Source organism: Anabrus simplex, chromosome 8 (assembly GCF_040414725.1).
Source record: "Anabrus simplex isolate iqAnaSimp1 chromosome 8, ASM4041472v1, whole genome shotgun sequence".
NCBI classification, from domain to species: Eukaryota; Metazoa; Arthropoda; class Insecta; order Orthoptera; family Tettigoniidae; genus Anabrus; species Anabrus simplex.
The window spans coordinates 10,113,390-10,135,494 of NC_090272.1; the positions used below are offsets into that span (position 1 = coordinate 10,113,390).

At 42.7% G+C, this 22,105-nt stretch overlaps 1 protein-coding gene across 1 annotated transcript in view; it reads right to left on the reverse strand.

Moving 5' to 3' along the window:
- Positions 1-20,683: 20,683 nt before the first annotated feature.
- Positions 20,684-22,105, reverse strand: part of LOC137496917 (putative serine protease F56F10.1) — a 37,430-nt gene continuing 36,008 nt past the window's right edge. The window contains exons 7-8 of the mRNA XM_068228970.1: positions 21,403-21,572; positions 20,684-20,863 (exon numbers count right to left, since the gene is read on the reverse strand). Of these exons, the coding sequence (XP_068085071.1) occupies positions 20,742-20,863; positions 21,403-21,572 (292 nt within the window). The 3' untranslated portion in view covers positions 20,684-20,741. The remainder of the gene's footprint in view (positions 20,864-21,402; positions 21,573-22,105) is intronic.

Here is a 22,105-nt window from a genome sequence, read left to right on the forward strand (position 1 = left end):
CACGTGCTGCAGTGATGACGTCATTATACATGTTTAGACGAGCAAATCACTAAAGAAACATAACAAGACTAGAATCGAACACTGCACTCTATGCCGTGAACTTTATCATGTGATCGGAACATTGATTGAAGTGTTTAGAACACTGAATAAGTAGAACCGAACACTGTACTCGATACAACATGTGTTTAGAACATGTCAGGGGTTACCTTTGTTCTAAGAAGATTAGGTTACAGCACATTCCTTGTAGGGCTAATAGGCTAAAGGGTTAATGGGCAAAAGGGCAAAAGGGCTAATGAGCTAAAGGGCTAATGGGCTAAAGGGCTAAAGGGCTAGGGTGCCTCTCCTATCTTTATCCGGGCTTGAGACCGGCTCTACAACTAGAGGCGGAATTAAAACCCTAAGGAACGGAGTATTTTGGGAAATAATCTATACGAATACAGCTACTCGATCGATTATATACTACAGATGGATGACTTAGGTGAGGGTAAGTTCTTACTTAATAATACCTATACGACGTAATTCATGCTCTATTTCAATAATATCTTCTTTGTACTGTGTGTAGCCAGCATCATGATAGGCTCTTAGCAGTTGTAAACGTTTTACGAGTACGTTGGGTTCTTTACAGTATCTTATATCTACATAGGGTAACAGTGGCTTGTTGTGAACTTTGAGTCTATATGCAGACAGTTGATGTGTAGGGACTTGTTTTGATGTAATACGTGCTTCAGCAGTAGCGTTTCTAGGTACAAACATAACTTGTTTCGATAGCGATGAAGCGTTGAAATTTCTTTCTTCTTTACCTTGCATCTCTTCTTGAGATGTTTGCACTGCGACAGAACGTGTAGCAGGCTTAGGAAATGAAGTAAAATCATCAAGCTGTGATGGCAATGAAACATTAAGATTTTCTTCTTCTTCTACTTTCCCTACCCTACTGATTTTATCAACATCATTATCCTCATTATCATAATCATGATCTTGCCTCTCTTGTTTGTGCTTAGTAACAGAACTTGCAGCAGGTCTAGACAACAAGGGAGAATTAAAAATCTCTCGCAGAGGTGTACTTTTTAAACCTAAATCTGTGTTCGCTGGAATATGGTTGAGCTCTTTGTATTTTGTTCCCAATGAAGCTACATTACACGCGGCTTCATGGCGTTGAGCGTTGTATGCGTCCTTGAACTCTCTTCTACAATGTTTGCATTGAAAAATTGTCCTACATGATATCTCATGACGTCTCCCGTGATAGCTTCGGGAAAATGTTTTTCCACACTCTTCGCAAACATACCTAGAAATAGCTTTTTCCATGACGGACTTTTATCTTCTGCTAACAGATTCTTCTTTAAATCTACTTGACATTTGTTACTCTCTACTTCGATGATGCGAACAGCTTAGCGATTAACAGTAAACTAACACAAAAGCGTATAACCAAGGTAGCAACAGTAAGGTTTAAGCCCGACAAGATGGCAAGAGTGAGGTTAGCAATGTTCTGTTGTTGGATTTTAAATTCCGCACTATAGAATGCATAAGGTGGCCTTGAGGTTTACCACCGTCAAGACGGCAGCAGTGAGGTTAGCGACGGTCTATTGTCCTTTAAAGTGAGGTTAGGGTCCGTCAAGGCGACAGCTGTCAAAAAAGCACGTGGCTTTGTTTACTAAACAAGAGCATGTGGCTGTGACGTCACGGTCACGTGGTACGCTGCCTCAGCATGCAATGTTCAATGTCTACACCTACGTAGTTAACATTCTGCTATGTTCGCAAGATTTTTGACATATAACTATTCTTTACGCTTTAAGTTCATGTACATATGTTACGTTAAGGTAGCAGCAGATACAAGCGATGGTCACATGCTCTAGTAGAAGATGCATGCATTATCAAAATGTGGTGTTTACACGTTTTTAAACCTTGCTATTCTTACCGCTGCCATGTTCACAAGATTTTTAAACATCGCTATTCTTTATACTTTAAGTTTATGCACATGGGCGATGCTAAGATAGCAGCACACACACATGCGAACTTTGTACTCTCTGGTGGAATAATTTTAGTACTGCGTGCATCATGGATACATGATGTGTACACGCATTTAAACATGGCTATACTTAATGCTGCTGCTATGTTTACAAGATTTTTATACATTGCCATTCTTTATGCTTTAAGTTCGTGCACACACAAGCGATAGTCGTACGCTCTGGCAGAAGAAGTTTAGTACGATAGTCGTTACATACATTATCGATAGGTGATGTGTACACGCTTTGGAAGATAGCTCTTCTTTGTGCTTTAAGTTCGTGCACATGGGTTAGGGATACACAAAAGCGATTGCTACATGCTCTAGTGGAAGAAGCCTAGTACGATAGTCGATGCATGTAAAATCGATAGTTTATGCAAAGATAGCAGCACACTTACTCGATTTTAGCACAATCTAGTGGAAAAAGTTTAGTATGATAGTCATTTGATGCAAAATCATTAGGTAATGTGTATACGCTTTGAAGCATAGCTGTTCTTTGTATAAGTTTATGCGTATTAGTTATGCTAAGATAGCAGCACAATCTAGCTGAAGAATTTTAGTACGAGAGTCGAGGCATGCATCATTGATAGGTAATGTGTACACGCTTTGAAACATGACTATTCTTTGTACTTTAAGTTCATGCGTACAGGTTATGCTAAGATAGCAGCACAATCTAGCGCAAGAAGTTTAGTACGATATTTGATACATGCAAAATCGATAGGTGATGTGTACACGCTTTAAAACATGGCTATTCTTCGTACTTTAAGTTCATGCGTATAGGTTAGGCTAAGATATCAGCACAATCTAGCGTAAGAAGTTTAGTACGAGAGTCGATGAATGCAAAATCGATAGGTGATGCGTACACGCTTTGAAACATGGCTATTCTTTGTACCTTAAGTTCATGCGCAAAAGGTTATGCTAGGATAGCAGCACAATCTAGCGCAAGAAGTTTAGTACGACTTTTGTTGCATGCAAAATCGATAGGTGATGTGTACACGCTTTGAAACATGGCTATTCTTTGTACTTTAAGGTCTTGCGTATAGGTTATGCTAAGATAGCAGCACAATCTAGCGGAAGAAGTTTAGTACGAGAGTCGATGCATGCAAAATCGATGGGTAATGTGTACACGCTTTGAAACATGGCTATTCATTGTACTGTAAGTTCATACGTATAGGTTATGGCATGATAACAGCACGATCTAGCGGAAGAAGTTTAGTACGAGGGTCGATGCATCTAAAATAGATAGGTGATGTGTACACGCTTTGAAACAAAGCTGTTCATATTGCTGCTCTGTTCCCAAGACTTTTAAGCATAGCTAATCCTAATGCTGCTCTTAAAGACGTCGAGCTAAGGATTGATTACGTGACCGTGACGTCACAGCCACGTGCTCTTGTTTAGTAAACAAAGCCACGTGCTTTTTTGACAGCTGTCGCCTTGACGGACCCTAACCTCACTTTAAAGGACAATAGACCATCGCTAACCTCACTGCTGCCATCTTGACGGTGGTAAACCTCAAGGCTGCCACCTTATGCATGTTATAGCGCGGAATTCAAAATCCAAGAACAGAACGTCGCTAACCTCACTCTTGCCATCTTGTCGGGCTTAAACCTTACTGTTGCTACCTTGGTTATACGCTTTTGTGTTAGTTTACTGTTAATCGCTAAGCTGTTCGCATCATCGAAGTAGAGAGTATCAAATGTCAAGTAGATTTAAAGAAGAATCTGTTAGCAGAAGATAAAAGTCCGTCATGGAAAAACCTATTTCTAGGTATATCTGCGTAGAGTGTGGAAAAACATTTTCCTGAGGCTATCACCAGAGACGTCATGAGATATCATGTAGGACAATTTTTCAATGAAAACATTGTAGAAGAGAGTTCAAGAACGCATACAACGCTCAACGCCATGAAGCCGCGTGTAATGTAGCTTCATTGGGAACAAAATACAAAGAGCTCAACCATATTCCAGCGAACACAGATTTAGGTTTAAAAAGTACACCTCTGCGAGAGATTTTTAATTCTCCCTTGTTGTCTAGACCTGCTGCAAGTTCTGTTACTAAGCACAAACTTCAAGATAAAGAGAGGCAAGATCATGATTATGATAATGAGGATAATGATGTTGATCAAATCAGTAGGGTAGGGAAAGTAGAAGAAGAAGAAAATCTTAATGTTTCATTACCATCACAGCTTGATGATTTTACTTCATTTCCTAAGCCTGCTACACGTTCTGTCGCAGTGCAAACATCTCAAGAAGAGATGCAAGGTAAAGAAGAAGGAAATTTCAACGCTTCATCGCTATCGAAACAAGTTAAGTTTGTACCTAGAAACGCTGCTGCTGAAGCACGTATTACATCAAAACAAGTCCCTACACATCAACTGTCTGCATATAGACTCAAAGTTCACAACAAGCCTCTGTTACCCTAAGTAGATATAAGGTACTGTAAAGACTCCAACGTACTCGTAAAACGTTTACAACTGCTAAGAGCCTACCATGATGCTGGTTACACACAGTACAAAGAAGATATTATTGAAATAGAGCATGAATTACGTCGTGTAGGTATTATTAAGTAAGCGCTTACCCTCACCTAAGTCATCCATCTGTAGTATATAGTCGATCGAGTAGCTATATTCGTATAGATTATTTCCCAAAATACTCCGTTCCTTAGGGTGTTAACTCCGCCTCTAGTTGTAGAGCCGGTCTCAAGCCCGGATAAAGAGAGGAGAGGCACCCTAGCTCTTTAGCCCTTTAGCCCTTTTGCCCTTTTGCCCATTAGCCCTTTACCCTATTAGCCCTACAAGGAATGTGCGGTAACCTAATCTGCTTATAACAAGGGTATCCCCTGATATGATCTAAACACATGTTGTATCGAGTACAGTGTTCGGTTCTACTTATTTAGTGTTCTAAACACTTCAATCAATGTTCCGATCACATGATAAAGTTCACGGCATAGAGTGCAGTGTTCGATTCTAGTCTTGTTATGTTTCTTTAGTGATTTGCACGTCTAAACATGTATAATGACGTCATCACTGCAGCACGTGCTTACTCTAGCTATCCCGATGCAGGTTTAAACTTGTTCGATAGAGCTATGCCTTGACATAAGAGGAGGCCTTAACAGCTTATATATAGCCGCTATTGTTTAAAGATAGCTGCAGTTAAGAGAAAAGCACGTAGAATTTTTCAATTAACCCGCCACCACATTCCACAGGTATCAGGTTTAGTGCTGTAAAGATACCTGCACGATGCAAAGCTAGCTTTCTTCATCAGAGCAGCCACCATCTTGTGTGAGCGCCTCTAGGCCGTATCATACGGAGTTGTGTATAGTCACCGTCTTGTCGCAGCTACCTTGCGCAAGCACCTCTAGGGAGTCTCATAAGAGCAGCAGCCATCTTGTGCAAGCGCTCTTAAGCTGTCTCATAAAAAGCTATGTATAGCCGCCATGTTGTAGAATAAGATAGATGCCAATGCCAAAGGGCCTAAGTAGGGATCGAACCGTCGATCTCATCATTAGACTATGTTTTTCATATGCTATCATGTTCCTGATACTGCAACGCTGGGTATCAGGTGGAAAATTTTTGTCCGTTTTCGAGATATTTAACATTTTTCATTTAAGCCCCAAATTTAATGAATCGAACTTGCACGGCGCGGTATACTCTCTACCATAGCTAGACCTGATCATGTTACGAAGACTTGCTTCAATACAAGCTAAAACAGAGCGAATGCCAAAGGGCATAAGTAGGAATCGATCCTTTGATCTCATCATTAGGCTATGTTTTTCTTGTGCTATCATGTTCCTCGTAGTGCGAACCGAGGTATTGGGCAGAAAAATTTGGTCCGTTTTGCTCTACGATGCACCGTTTTCGAGATATTTAACATTTTGCATTTAAGCCCCGTAATTTAATGGAACGAACTAGCATGACACGTTAGTCTCTAAGCTAGCTTTCTTCATAAGAGCAGCAGCCATCTTGCGCAAGCACCCTTAAGGTGTCTTATAAGGAGTCGTGTATAGCCGCCATCTTGCGTCCGCCATCTTGCGCAAGCATCCTTAGGGCGTCTCTAGCCATCTTGTCCAAGGACCCTTAAGCTGCCTCAAAAGAGCAACCGCCATCTTGCACAAGCATCTGTAGGGCGTCTCATAAGGAGCCTTGTATAACCGCTATCTTGCGCAAGCATCCCAAGGGCGTCTCATAAGGACCTACGTATGGCGGCCATCTTGCATAAGCACCTTCAAGGAGTCATGTATAGCCACCATCTTGTGCAATTAACGTCGAGAGATTGCTGCTGTAGAATTTTTCTTTTTAAATTATCCGCCACCACATTTCAAAGGTATGTACCTAAAGAGTGTAGCACTGAGGTTTGCGATGTAAGTTGGCGGATGACAGCTGACAAAGAGCGCGTGAGTTTGTTTACTAAACAAGAGCACGTGGAATTTTTCAATTTGCCGCCACCACATTTCAAAGGTATCTAGGTAAAGATGGCAGCACGGTGCTCTCTTGATTAAAGATGGCGGATGACAGCTAACAGAACTTTCCTAATTCCCCGCTACTACATGTCATAAAGAGGGCAGCACGGTGCTCTGTGGATTAAAGATGGCGGATGACAGCTGACGAAATTGCCCGCATGATAGCAGCACAGTGCTCTATTGATTAAAGATGGTGGATGATGCTGTCAAAAAGCGCGTGGCTTTGTTTCCAAACAAGAGCACATAGAATTTTTCAAATTGTCGCCGCCACATTTCAAAGGTATCTAGCTAAGGATGGCAGCACGGTGCTCTCTTGATTAAAGATGGCGGACGACAGCTAACAGAACTTTTCAAATTGCCCGCTACTACATGTCATAAAGAGGGCAGCACGGTGCTCTGTATATTAAAGATTGCGGATGGCAGCTGACGAAATTGCCCGCATGATAGCAGCACAGTTCTCTATTGATTAAATATGGTGGATGACAGCTGTCAAAAAGCACGTGGCTTTGTTTCCAAACAAGAGCACATAGAATTTTTCAAATTGTCGTCGCCACATTTCAAAGGTATCTAGCTAAAGTGTGCAGCACTGAGGTTTGTGATGCAAGATGGCGGATGACATCTGCCAGAAAGAAGCACGTGAGTTTGTTTCCAAACAAGAGCACGTGGAATTTGCCACCGCCACAAAGAGGGCAGCACGGTGCTCTCTTGATTAAGGATGGCTGCTGTCATGTGGAATTCAAAGGTATCTAGCTAAAGAGGGCAGCACGGTGCTCAAAGATGGCTGCTGTCAAAAAGCTTTTTTCAAATTATCCGCCACCACATTTCAAAGGTAAGTAGCTAAAGAGGGTAGCACTGTGCTCTATAGATTAAAGATGGCGGATGACAGCTGTCCAAAAAGCACGTGGATTTGTTTATCTCACGCTAGTGAGGTTAAGTTGGTAGCACTAAGGTTTAGGCCCACCAAGATGGCAGCACTGCCGATGACAGGTGACGAATTTGCAGCTACTGCGATAAAAAGGGTAGCACGGCGCTCTGTAGTTTAGAGATGGCCGATGACAGCCGTCAAAAAGCACGTTGATTTGTTTACCGATACAAATCTCGCGCTAGTGTGGTTAAGTTGTTAGCATTAAAGTTTAGGCCGTCAAGATGGCAGCACTGAGGTTAGCGATGCGTTGTTTTCTGTCAAAAAGCACGTGGCTGTCAAAAAACACGTGGATCTGTTTACCTATTCAAATCTCGCGCTAGTTAGGTTAAGTTGGTGCCACTGAGGTTTAGGCCCGTCAAGATGGCACCAGTGAGGTTAGCGATGCGTTGTTGTCGATGACGGCTGTCAAAAAGCAGTGGCTTTGTTTACAAATTCAAATCTCGCGCCAAAATTCAAATTTCCCGCGGGAGGAGGAGGAGGCCGCCGAACTGTCCTATTATACTACTATTACCTAAATTGAGGGCAATGCCTAACGTACACAAAGAAGGTATACCTATTAGACCGGTAAAACTTCAGAAACAGTCCCACTATAAAACGGCCAAATTTACACACACGTTTTTAAAGAAATATTATACATTCAAAGTAGACGCTAGCCTTCGCAATACCACGGATTTCTGTGATAGGACAAAAAACGTCATTTTATCGCAACATAACACCATCCATAGTTTTAATGTTAAAGATATGTACTCGAACATCCCGATTAAGAGACTTTTAATGTTGTGAAAGATGAATACACATAGCCCGTCGAGTAGAGTAGAGATAGGCGAATTCATTAACTTATTAACGCTCACACTAGAAAACAACGTTTTGACTTTTAATAACAACGTGCATAAACAAGTTAACGGGTTGGCCATGGGATCACCAGCGTCTGGCATCCTTGCGGATATATATATGGACCACATGGAATCTAATAAAATAGTCGGTAAAATAAGAGGATTAGGTTTATGGTTGAGGTTTGTTGATAACACGTTCGTTATCATTAACGAACAGGACCTCGAACCAAACGAACTGTTAGACCAGTTAAACAACTTAGATAAACACATAACCTTTACAATTGAATCGGAAGATAATAAATGCCCAAACTACCTAGACGTAACAGTAACTAGAGAAAATGAAAAACCTTGTTTATCATGTATTCAGAAAGCCGATACATACAGATATTGTTATCAGGAAAGACTCAAACCACCCGGGAGAACACAAGAAAGCGGCATTTTATAGCCTGATTAATAGAGCAGTAAGAACACCACTATATAGAAGTGAGTTTAATAAAGAGATAAACATTATCCAAGATATTGCCAGAAGAAACGGTTACCCTACGAGCTATGTCAACAGGATAAAGAGTAAGGTGGTGAATAGACCTAATACTCTACTTGTAAATAGGAAAGAAAAGAAGAAATTCGCAACATTCACTTATATTAACAAACAATCATACGGCTTTTTTAAACTCTTTAGGAAACACAACATCCATGTATCCTTTAGGACGGATAATAATAATAATAATAATAATAATAATAATAATAATAATAATAATAATAAAAAAATTTCAACTCGAATAGCGTAAACACCAGTAGCATTTTCATTAAGTCGGGAGGATATAAATTGTCTTGCCAAGACTGCGAAGCAAAGTATATAGGACAGTCCGGAAGGAGTGTGTCGGTACGGTATAAAGAGCATGTGATTGCACGAAGACAGTCTAGATACTCTGCTATGTGCGAACACATGCACGAAAATAATCATCACTTCACTAATATTGAACGGGACATGGTTCTATTACACCCGCTAAACAAAGGTAAAGAAATGAATACCCTTGAAAAATGAGAAATTTACATGTTACAAAAATTCGATAATGAAAATGGGCTTAACGAGCACATGGCAAAGGATAACCAGTTGTTTAAATTGGTGACCCAATACGCGAGAGCAAAAGAGAAGGAAGAAAAGCGCGTAAGAGGGGAAGTATGACGTTAGCACACAGGGGCAGTACTTTCGCTCCTCCGCGCGCCTCCCACTGCAACTCTGCAATCAGTCGCCGAACAACCTCAACCGCTCATTATATATCCTTTATAGTTATATGACAGCCTCACGTACTTCTTGTATCATTATATTGGTAAGTTTTAATAATTTTACGCGTTGTATTCTCATTTTGTTTGTTATAGTCTTCCGATTATAGTTTCTATTTTACTTTTCCCTCTTATAGAATCATTTCAAGGTCACATCGCCTGGCTGCATAATATCCCCATTAACGGATGGTTTCGGCATGACAACAAGTTTTTGCACTAATGTTTTATTCTTAACTCCAATTGAATTTTACAAGAAATCATCGGATCATCAAGTACACAGTAATCTAACGCCACAAGAACATAGTGCACAATATTTTAATGCATACAAACTCTATTCTATTGTGTTTCATCGTATTCGATTAGATGGAATTTTATTCCATGCATCCACACTTTGATTTTTAAAATGTTAAATTGTATTGGCAATACTTATGGATTTCTTTATGTGCACCCCTTTTTATTAGGTCTTTTTGTGTACAATAATTTTAATTTTAATTTGACCAGCTGATGAAGGGAATGTATATAGATTCCTGAAACATGTACTAGACTTATGTAAATAAATATAAATAATTAATATTTAGTATTGACTAGGCGGACCATCCACCTACATATTTGTTGTGATCAAGTCAATACGGATCAAATACCGGCCACTATGGTCAAGGTTATTAATAAAAATTCGGGCCTTTCATCGAGCATGTAAATTTTTACCTAGAAACTGTCGATGAAGCCCTATTGTTTGTATTAAACCATCCTAACAGAACTGGTAGGATCACTAGATGTGCTCTGCAAATTGCTGCGTTCAGTTTCAACGTTAGGCACATCAGAAGAACTGATGTCATCACCGACAGCCTGAGTCGGATGTTTCATGGTGGTGATGTGCCAGAAAGAAAATCTGATTCTTGGAATCTTGAAGTAATTAATATGATTGGTGTAAGTGCAATTCTTTCGGACCTTCCCATGCTATACCATGAACTAGGTGATCATCAAAAAACAGACCCCAAAATGAACGAAATAAATGATAAAATTAAAGACGGAACTGAGGTAAAACCTTGCTCTCTATGTAAGGGTTTTCTTGTTTGTAAAAGTCGGAGTGACCATCACTTCAAAATTGTTGTTCCCAAGGATTTAAGTATTACCACCATTCTCCTTTTGGCAGAAAATTAGACAATTTTCATCTGAAAGAAATGGAATGCGATATCTTAAACATGGTTAATTCTTGTCAAACTTGTGCAATTAGCAAACAGCTCGGACGAGCGTGTTGGATTGTGTCATCTTCACAAGCTTCTCGCACTACGGACAAACAATTCATTTACTACGTGGGTTTCCTGTCTAGGTCTTCATTGGGGAATACTCACATTTTGTAGCTATTGACGCATTCTCTCGATTCTGATGGATTTTTCCTACTAGATCTACCAATTCTCGAACCACTATCAGTTGCAACTTTAGCTCACCCAAGTACTTGGTTTCTGATAATGCTATCTGTTTGAACTGTGCCTCTCGCACGTCACCACTACCCTTTATTACTCCAACCCTTCTTATACTGCGAGAATGAACTGCAAACTGAAGTCTGCGTTCATTCATATCATCATGCCTGATCTGTCCACGCCAAACGATGTCCGTAGGCTTGGGATGAAGCGAAGAAGAATTTGGCTGTATCATATGAGAAGGTCAAGACTAGGTGTAACAAAGGTAGAAAACCTACTAAGTTGATAGTTGGAGACCAAGTTTTTGTCAAGTATTACCCCATCAGTTAGGCCGTCAATAATTTTTCAGCCAAACTTGCTCCTCGGTATCAAGCCCCCTGTACTGTGTTACAGTTTCTGGCTCCAGTATCTGTGTTGGTGAATGATCCCATCGCCAATTGGATTAGGAGTGTCCATTTGCCCAAATTAAGCCTGGTTGATGTGGGTTCTGGCCTCTGTTTCCTTGTTTCCTGCCAGTATAGATTTATAATCTTAATTGGGGATGGTTTTGTTGTTCCAGTTTAAAATTTGTCGGGCTTGCGCTTCTTGTTCCTTATGTTAATGTTGCAAGTTGGTGTTTGGCTTGTACATGTTATTAGACTTGGACATACGGACTGCCAAGTCATATATCTTATCAATCTTGTGCTGCTAAGTGATGCTATTCTATATTTCCTTATGTACAGGGTTCGTTTAGTAAAACTTATTAATTACAATGTGTTAAGTTATGTTAACATTCTATATGATTTTTATCCCGGTGCAAAATGTATAGGTTTTTCTTAAAAACGTTAGATCTGGCAAATAGCTTCCTTAATTCCACTGCGAGACAGCTACTTCTTTGATGATTGCTTCTTGTACCCATTCATTTAGAATTTCATCATGCATTGCTTTAGAGCCATTTTTTCTAGTTTCTTAAGGGTATGTACCATATTCCTTGGAGCTGGGGGATGTCCTCCAATCCATGGTAATCTCACTTCATAGCGGCCCTCTTCATTTGCCCTAACAGTATAGAGAAAATAATCTTGAGTCGCCTGTTCTCTTTCTTCTTTATTTTTTCTTTCACCTGGATTTTGAATACCAAGAGTATCTAGCTCCCAAAGTTTGCGCATAGAATCTGTGTGAACGAACATAAACAGTGCTGTCGTATAGTTGGAAGATTTGTGTCCCTTAATCTTCTTCGTTAGAATACATCCCAAATAACTCTCAAATGCGACAAGTCCACACCGTACAATCTGTCTTCTTCCAATGAGAAGTTTTCCATATATATCCACCCCACCCAAAACTTCAACTAGCGTATCTTCATCGAAGAGCTTCATACCTTCCTCAATTAGCTCAGTTAACCATGGGCCAGGCTGAACGACAGGGATTTGTGAACAAATGTTTTCTTCGTCTAGTACTTCAAAATTACAAGCATATGTCCCATCTAGACGTATTAACCTCACCTTGTAAGCGAGGTGTGTTTCTGGATTAGTTACCATACCCCGAACGAATCATGCATCAGTGTCTCATCTCCGACGGGTTCATATCCCATACACCGAGCAGTGTATTTCCTAATTTAGGAACGTCGTGGTGCAGGATCCACGAGATCACGTACTTTTTTACCTTTTCGCCAATTATAGTCAACATCAGTATTTGTAGAAAAACCTGACTACATTTCACGTTCGATAGGGAATTCTCAACTGTTACATCTTATTTTGTAGTTGGTTGCTTATAAGTTCTGAGGCACATAACTGGGAAGTGCTTTCTTTCACAAATTATGCATTTCAGAATAGTTTTACACTTCGTACTGACATGGCCATTCTTAAGATAAGCAAAACAATAGTTCTTTCTATTTAAAATGTTCCTCTTGTCACCAAACTCAATTTTCTGTGATTTAAAATAAGCCTCGCTTAAGTGATACCCTTCACAAAATACACAATGGCATTTTTTATTAGGCTTAAAATTAACAAGACCAGCTGCTCTAGGAATAGTGTTATTATGACTGCTTGAGTCTGCTCCTAATGATTTGGTACTGACTTTGTAACTACTTCCTACCTAAACCCTTGGAAGAATAAATATATTACATCTAAAGCCTACCCGGCCTTCTCAGGTTTATTTTCATAGACCGTACTTTACAACCAAGTCCCTTAAAGACTTCAATATATTTTCCTGTCTGAGATTGCAAAGAATATTACTCTTCCAAAATGAGTACAAAAAACAATGACGCATTAGCTAAATGGATGAGCCCTCCTCAGTAATCCTGCATAGGTTGTTAATTACTCCTTGCCTGCTATCTGTCGTTGTGCTATGTGCAATAAAACCTCTTGGTTCCTATGATGTTATGCTGATGTATTAAACACAGACATGTCAAGAACGATCGCAAGAACTCTTCTTAAGCCAGAAAGACTGGACCTGGATCCAAACATAGCCTGTAACAGTAAACAACGGAGTCGTTGATCTCGAACTTCCTCAAATTTCTTAGAAGCCACCATTCGGTCCGAATAAAATTGGACGATTGATTGATTATATATCTTATAGTGTCTACGAGTTCATAAGCCGCACAAACCTATCAGCGGAGCCTTTCGGTGTCGGTTACCTGAGGAAACAATAACTGTCCAAAATCTGCGAGTGTTAAAAATCTTAGTGAAATGAAAATCCACAGCCTGTTTCCAGTCATTTGACCGGGTCAGGAATGGAATGAATGAAGCCCCATCTAGCGGCGAGGATAGGAATAGTGCCGGCTGCCGCACTCCTCTGGGACAATGACTAATGACTGACAAATGAAATGAAATGATATTGGAGAGTGTTGCTGGAATGAAATATGACAGGGAAAACCGGAGTACCCGGAGAAAACCTGTCCCGCCTCCGCTTCGTTCAGCACAAATCTCACAGGGAGTGACCGGGATTTGAACCACGGATCCCAGCGATGAGAGGCCGACGCGCTGCCGTCTGAGCCACGGAGTCTTTACCAATAAAATCTTAGTCAAAGACTGTAATTGTCAAGCGGTTGCTTCAGATGTAAACAGAGATGAGTGCATCCGACACGCGTTTATAAGTGGGATATAGCCTCAGTATATAAGGCAAAAGATATTAGAGAAACAAAACCTCACCTTAAAAGATGTCTGTGAATAGGAAACAATACAACGTACCTGACCCTCTAAATATTGTATAGTCTGATGAGTCTGAGGAACCTTGTAACAACCTGGTTGTGATCGACGCTCGCGAGGGAATTCTATTTGTAAAAGGTGTGGAAATGAAAGCAAGTACAGTAATGTTTGTATATCGAGATGACGAATGAATAACGGTAGTTGAGATACGCCACTGTCACAATCTGTACCAGCCAGCACTCAATGGACACAGGTATTTCCATCACTTAGCCAATGGTCTCACCGACCACAAACTCTGTGTACAAGGGATGGCTGGAAAGGGCTCAGGGCCATTTAATTTCAGAGTGTGACTTTGGTGAACACGAGGCCCTTACCGGTAGCTGAGTCCTGGCATTCCTTTCACATATTTGTGTCAGGCTCCTCAATTTAGTCGACCTCTTTTGGTTAACACCTCTTCTTTTCCGACCCCGACGGTATAAGGTCTACAGAATCTTTCAACTTCACGCCCATCGAGCCCTTGTCCTTCTTTGGCCGATATCTTCATTTATCGATGTGAACGACCCTTTCAATTTCTTTGCCTCTGTTTAGCATTAAGAGATGATTGGCCGTTTTACTTCCTCTCCCCCAGTGCGGCAGGAAAACGCCCTGGTATCCTCTCCCTCTCATAAGAGGCGACTAAGGGCCTCAGAGGCTCTCAACCCTAAGCTGTGTCCTGGGTACCCGGCTCCTCACTTTCATTTCTCCTATGCGATCTCCCGACCCCAACAATTCGAGGGCTAGGGAGTCCGCCTTCGTGACCTCGGATCGCTTCCGTTTGTAATCTCTCTGATTAGCGTTATATGCTGTAGAGTGTGGTTGTAGTTCCTCTTAAAACAATAATCACCACCTGTATCGGCATTACCCGCTGTTACCTTCTGTGGGTGGGGGCGGTAGAAGAACACCCACGGTATCCCCTGCCTGTCGTAAGAGACGACTAAAGGGGATTCTCAACTTGGGAGCGTGGTTTGCCGAGCATGAGGTCCTTAGCTGAGTCCTGGCATTGCTTCCGCTTACTTGTGCCAGGCTCCTCACTTTAATCTGTCCTATCCGTCCTTCCTTGGTCAACGCTTGTTCTCTTGCAACTCCAACGGCATTAGGGCACTCGGGAGAGTTTAATTTTCACGGCCTTCATGGCCGATATCTTCACTTCTCGAAGTGTAGGAACAACCAGCTAGAGACGTCAGTTACCCACCAGATCGCACATTGTCTTCAAGCGTTTGCAAGTCAATGGACACTGAATTATTTAACCGTTTCTAGTCCAAACATATTAAAACTCAGTTATTTCATATATCATCATGCAATATGTGTGCATAACGGGCTAACTGTGCTCCTCCCATTTTTTCAACTTATAATTAATTTTGGAATATTTTTTCTTCAACTCGGGACTTACAAGTCCCGTCGGGAATCCGCGTTCCTTTTTACGAGGATAACTCAGGTACATGATAATTCTGTTTATTTATATTTGAATGTGAATCAATTTTATATACACATTTATTACATACATTATTTACAAATGCAAACTATTGTACACACAGAAATGAGTGTGCGCGAACATGTCGGCCCACACAATTATTTGGCAACAATCAAATTACATGGTTACACACTTTCAACTCGAGAACGAAGATGATAAAGTTCATTTCAGTTTCATACTTCATGGTAGGTAAGGAGCCTCAGTGGCTCAGACGGCAGCGCTGGCTTCCGTGGTTCAAATCCCGGTATCTCCATCTCCATGTGAGATTTGTGCTGGACAAAGTGGAGACGGGACAGGTTTCACTCTGGGTAATCTGGTTTTCCCTGTCATCTTTCATTCCAGCAACACTCCCATTATCATTTCATCTGTCAGTCATTAATCATTGCCCCAGAGGAGTGCGACATGCTTTCGCATCCTCACCGCCAGATGGAACTGACCCGGTTGGAAACATGGTAGTCAAGAAAGCAGTTCTTCTTTTCGTTCAAACAGAGGAAAACCTCACAGTGAGAACATTTAGAACGGGGTCGTGACTCAACACACACATTTTGCTTCGTCCTCTGCTAGAGACCAGTGTGTTCCTCTGTTACATGTTACACACGTTATTTCTTATTTGGGGTTTAGATATAGCACAATGCATAGCTGTTAGTCAGATATTACCTTCTTGTTGATTGTAAGCTGTCAAGCTGTTTTCAGCATCCTCCTTCCAGCGGCGATCTGACTTTGGAAGCTTCATGAATTATTTCCATCGCTTTCTCCAGATGTACGTTGATCAGTATTGTTGACATTTCCAAAAACAACAGCAGCAGTAAGTGTGTTCTTTGCTCCAGCAACCATTTCACACGTGATCAATAAGATTTGATTGATAAACACTCCCAAATGAAGTACGTTTGGAATCAGGAGGATGTAAAAGTCAGATGACTGTCGCTGCGTCTGTCATCGCACGAGGCATGCTGGCGCGATTGCACAGGTCAGGTCACTGGTAAACATACTGTACCTTCGATCTCCGATTGGATTTTCTGGTCCTGGTTGTATAATTACGTATTACTCTTGTTAGATATAATGAATGGCTTATTTTAACCACTGAAAACACATTAGGAACTACACTGACTGCAAAAATAACTTTCAGACATATTTCACCTCATTAATGAAAGCACAAACACTCTGGCGGGCTTTAGTCAGATTAACCTGCACCTTAGCGCTATACTACCTGAACAACAGCGTTACAGTGTGTTGTCCATGGGACGGACATCCAGAGTTAGAATAAACCTATCTTCTTCAATATACGGCTTAAAACTTAACCGGGACTTACAAGTCCAGTCGGTGAAGAAAGTGTCGGACCCGTTCCGTTTCTTTCTCTCCTATTAGTGTTATATAGAGGATGGTTGCCTAGTAGTACTTCCTCTTAAAACAATAATCACCACGACCATCCCAAGGGTTCTCCCCGTGTGGGTACGGCGGTATAATAACGCCCACATTAAACGCTCTCTGACGTGAGATGTTCAGAAGTTGGGAACGTGGGTTGGCAACCACCTGGTCCTTAGCTGAGTCCTGGCATTGCTCCCAGTTATTTGTGCCACTATCCTTTCATCTATCCTATCCGATCTCTCTTGGCTGACAGTTGTTCTTTTCCGACCCCGACGCCATTAGGTTTGTGAGTCCTAGGGAGTCTTTCATTTTCACGCCCTTCGTGGCCCTTGTCTTCCTTTGGCCGATACCTTCGTTCTGAGAAGTTTCGGATCCCATCAAGTTTCCCTCTGTGGGTGGGGACAGAAGAATAACAGCTACGGTGTGCCCTGCCGGTCGTAAGAGGAGCCCCACCGGCTCTGAAATGGGTGCGTGCTTTGGCGACCACGGGGTCTGTAGCTGAGTTCTGGCATTGTTTCCACTTGCTTATGCCTGACTCTTCATTGTCATCTATCCTATCTAGCTTCCCTTGGTCAACTCTGGAGCTCTTCTGTATCACTACAATCCCTCGATGTCCCTCCATCTGACACTTTGCTACATCCTCGCCTAGAAATATCTGATGCCAGGAAAGTGAGAAGAGTACTGAGAGAAAAGGCATTCAGTGAGTGGTGTGACTTGCATCAGAAAGGAAGAGGTGTATGTTTGTACAATGAATACACTCCTGCCAACTCCTGGATTCGAGACCATCAAGCCTTGTCATGTAGTGAATGGCGTGAGGATCTCAGATCGATTCCGTTTGTAGGCGTTGCCTCAAGGAGATTGAACCTCTTGCGCATGTTCTGGGATCTTGTCCTCATGGTGAACTTTTAACGAATACGCCTCATCATAACACTTGCTTGTTAATTGCGACAACGCTGGAAGACCATGGCTTCCAAGTATTTGAAGAGGTTCATGGCTTAGGGGACAACGTAAGCAACAGAAAGTTCGACATCATTGCCTTCAAAAATAAGAAGAGAAGGTACATCATCGACCCCAGTGTCCGCTTTGAAAGCCAGATGTCAACCTCGAGAAAGGGAACATTCACCTACCAACAGGGAGAAATACCAGCTTCAGGATATCGATAGAGTGAGTCTGATGATTGGAGCGAGGGGAACAATCCCTGTTTTTACCGCCAATTTTCAGAAAGAGATGTCCCTGTCAATGGCAGCGTTAGGGTACATTGCCATCATAGCCTTAAGAGGTTACATCATTGCTACAATTTACATTTCTCAATTTTATATATTTCTGTTCTAAAAACGAATATGAAAGCACACTTTGGCGCAAGGCAGCCTCTGCATGAGAGGAAGTATTTCATAAAATAAAATATAAAATTTGAGGATGGTTGTATTTTCTCTTGAAACAATAATCACCACAACCGCGTTGGTGAAATGTCCTGCTGTAATCGACCTTCTTCCTCATCGTAAATATGAACGACATTAGCGTGTTGCAATTGAAAATAGTGTTTATAATATTAAGAAGCTTTACCCTGGACTACCACCCCCGTGTATGGAGGAAGGAATGACGAGCCGAGTTATTGACAACACTTTCCCTTCCAACCTTACTTAGCCAAATCTTGTTCTCTTTTGAGTGCGACTGTCATAGCTTTTCGATTCCTCCCCACTTCTTCTGCGGAAAATTTCATTCTCCTACCTCTTATTGGGACACCCATGGTATCCCCTGGCTGTGGTACGAAGCCGGTAAGCGGGTTCTCAGGAGCTCTGAACATAGGAGCGAGGGTTAGCGACCACGATGCCCTGGTATTCCTTGTGCCAAGCTTCTGTCCTATCGGACCTCCGTTGGTCAACTCTTGTTCTTTACCGACCGCCACGGTATTAGGTGTCCGAGGCCTAGGGAGTCTTTCATTTTAACGCCCTTTGTGGCCGTTGTCTTCTTTTGGCCGATACCTTCATTTTTGAAAGTGTCTGATAAGTTTTATATAGAGGATTGTTGCCTAGTTGTACTTCCTCTTAAAACAGTAATCACCACCACTTCCAGGCATCAATTCCTCTCGTTACATTGGAGTCTACCATCTCATACTACCTGTGCGTGTCCACAGACTGGAAGAACGTTTCCAAATTGCTGTGGCGAGCGCATTCAAACTGGCTTCTTCTGAAACCACGGATAATTTCATATTTTAATTATCGTAGAATCTATGTACATTACAAAGAAGACATTTGTGATAAATATCATTGAATGTGTCCGTATTCGCATAATAAATGACATTATACACTGACTGACAGAGCAAACGCAACACCAAGGAGGAGTGGTTCGAAAGGGATGAAAGTTGGGGAAAAAACAGAGACGGCACGGACGAATAATTGATGTTTATTTCAAACCGATATGTAGGTTACACAATGCGCACGGCATGGACTCAGTAGGATGTAGGACCACCGCGAGCGGCGATGCACGCAGAAACACGTCGAGGTACAGAGTCAATAAGAGTGCGGATGGTGTCCTGAGGGATGGTTCTCCATTCTCTGTCAACCATTTGCCACAGTTGGTCGTCCATACGAGGCTGGGGCAGAGTTTGCAAACGGCGTCCAATGAGATCCCACACGTGTTCGATTGGTGAGAGATCCGGAGAGTACGCTGGCCACGGAAGCATCTGTACACCTCGTAGAGCCTGTTGGGAGATGCGAGCAGTGTGTGGGCGGGCATTATCCTTCTGAAACAGAGCATTGGGCAGCCCCTGAAGGTACGGGAGTGCCACCGGCCGCAGCACATGCTGCACGTAGCGGTGGGCATTTAACGTGCCTTGAATACGCACTAGAGGTGACGTGGAATCATATGCAATAGCGCCACAAACCATGATGCCGCGTTGTCTAGCGGTAGGGCGCTCCACAGTTACTGCCGGATTTGACCTTTCTCCACGCCGACGCCACACTCGTCTGCGGTGACTATCACTGACAGAACAGAAGCGTGACTCATCGGAGAACACGACGTTCCGCCATTCCCTCATCCAAGTCGCTCTAGCCCGGCACCATGCCAGGCGTGCACGTCTATGCTGTGGAGTCAATGGTAGTCTTCTGAGCGGACGCCGGGAGTGCAGGCCTCCTTCAACCAATCGACGGCAAATTGTTCTGGTCGATATTGGAACAGCCAGGGTGTCTTGCACATGCTGAAGAATGGCGGTTGACGTGGCGTGCGGGGCTGCCACCGCTTGACGGCGGATGCGCCGATCCTCGCGTGCTGACGTCACTCGGGCTGCGCCTGGACCCCTCGCACGTGCCACATGTCCCTGCGCCAACCATCTTCGCCACAGGCGCTGCACCGTGGACACATCCCTGTGGGTATCGGCTGCGATTTGACGAAGCGACCAACCTGCCCTTCTCAGCCCGTTCACCATACCCCTCGTAAAGTCGTCGGTCTGCTGGAAATGCCTCCGTTGACGGCGGCCTGGCATTCTTAGCTATACACGTGTCCTGTGGCACACGACAACACGTTCTACAATGACTGTCGGCTGAGAAATCACGGTACGAAGTGGGCCATTCGCCAACGCCGTGTCCCATTTATCGTTCGCTACGTGCGCAGCACAGCGGCGCATTTCACATCATGAGCATACCTCAGTGACGTCAGTCTACCCTGCAATTGGCATAAAGTTCTGACCACTCCTTCTTGGTGTTGCATTTGCTCTGTCAGCCAGTGTAATAGGGGATATTTTAAATCGTGAAGGAAATAAAAGAAACAATGGTTATTTTACATCAGATGAGTAACTTTATTTCTTGTAATACATTGTGTCTAACCTGCTCTTAAAACCAGCTTCCAATAATCGAGTCAATTTCATCATACATCTTCATCCATTCCGGAATTCTTTCGTCCTCTGCTATTTGAAAGTATACCCTTCCATTGCAAAATTCACAGTGGGACAATCCTGTAACAATGAAGAAAGTACATTGAAGTAAGAGTTTTATCAAATCGTCGGACATAGAGCGCCTTTCGACTGGCGAGATGACTTACGTCGCACCGACACATGGTTTTTATGGAGACGATGGGATGGTGAAACACTAGGAGTGGGAAGGGGGCGACCGTGGCCTTTATGATACAGCCCGGCATTTGCCCACTGTGAAAATGGGGAACAAGGGAAGAACCATCTTCAAGGCTGTGACAGCGGGGTTCGAACCTGAATGCAACCGCAGCCACCCGCTCGGCAAGCCTCAGTGGTACTGGAGTGCGCAACTTCCTCCTGTTGTCACTTCATGTAGGAGGATCCAGATGCTGACCATTCCCCAGCAGGTGAAGACACCCAGAATATTGGTTCGTTATTTTTAGAGGCGTCCACGACTCCTAGCTACGTGCAACAACCACAACTACAACAACAACTACCACCCTCACATTTCCTCTCTTGATAGAAGTTCCTAATTTTAATACTTCAAGCTCACCTGGAAAAAAGACACGTGCTATAACACTTACCTTGAAAGATGAACACCCTTGCCGAGCTGGAGAGGTCCCGGAGTACTCCTAGTGGGAGCCAGGGGTCATTGGAGCCGTGCATGAAGACCACGTTCGTCACGTTCGGAGTTTTCCCGCCATATCGCAGATTGGTTTTCCGTATATTGTCTTCAAGCGTTTCCAGACTAACGCTGTAACATGAACGTTCATTATTTAAAAGCAATTCCAGTGGGACTTGTGCATTACGAATCAAAATACTGCAGAACTTCAACACATGGAACGGAGTTTATCAAGGGAGGAAAACTTTGAAGGGAACTTGTTTATGTATTTATTTAGCGCACGGATTTGTGCGCCGGGCGTGTTCGACGACATGTTCTGGTCGCCTGGTGCATGTCTTTATACTTGACGCCCATGGACGACCTACATGTCTGGGTGTAAGATGGTGAGGTAGGGAGAGGTTGTTAGTACGTAGCCTACTCGCTGTCATGATCAAGGCTTAACGTCCCCACCCAACAGCGCCTTATTCCCCTCTCAGCATACGAACACAGTGGAGAGGCTTGGAATTGAATCGAAGCATTTGATACACATTCTAGTGATTACCACCTCCACTAGCAACATCCTGATGTAGTTCTTCTTCTTCTCCACGTACAGGACTCGAACCACCGTGTCAAACCTTAACTGGCTATGGACAAGCTGGGTGTGTGTCCCTAATGCGGGACACCAT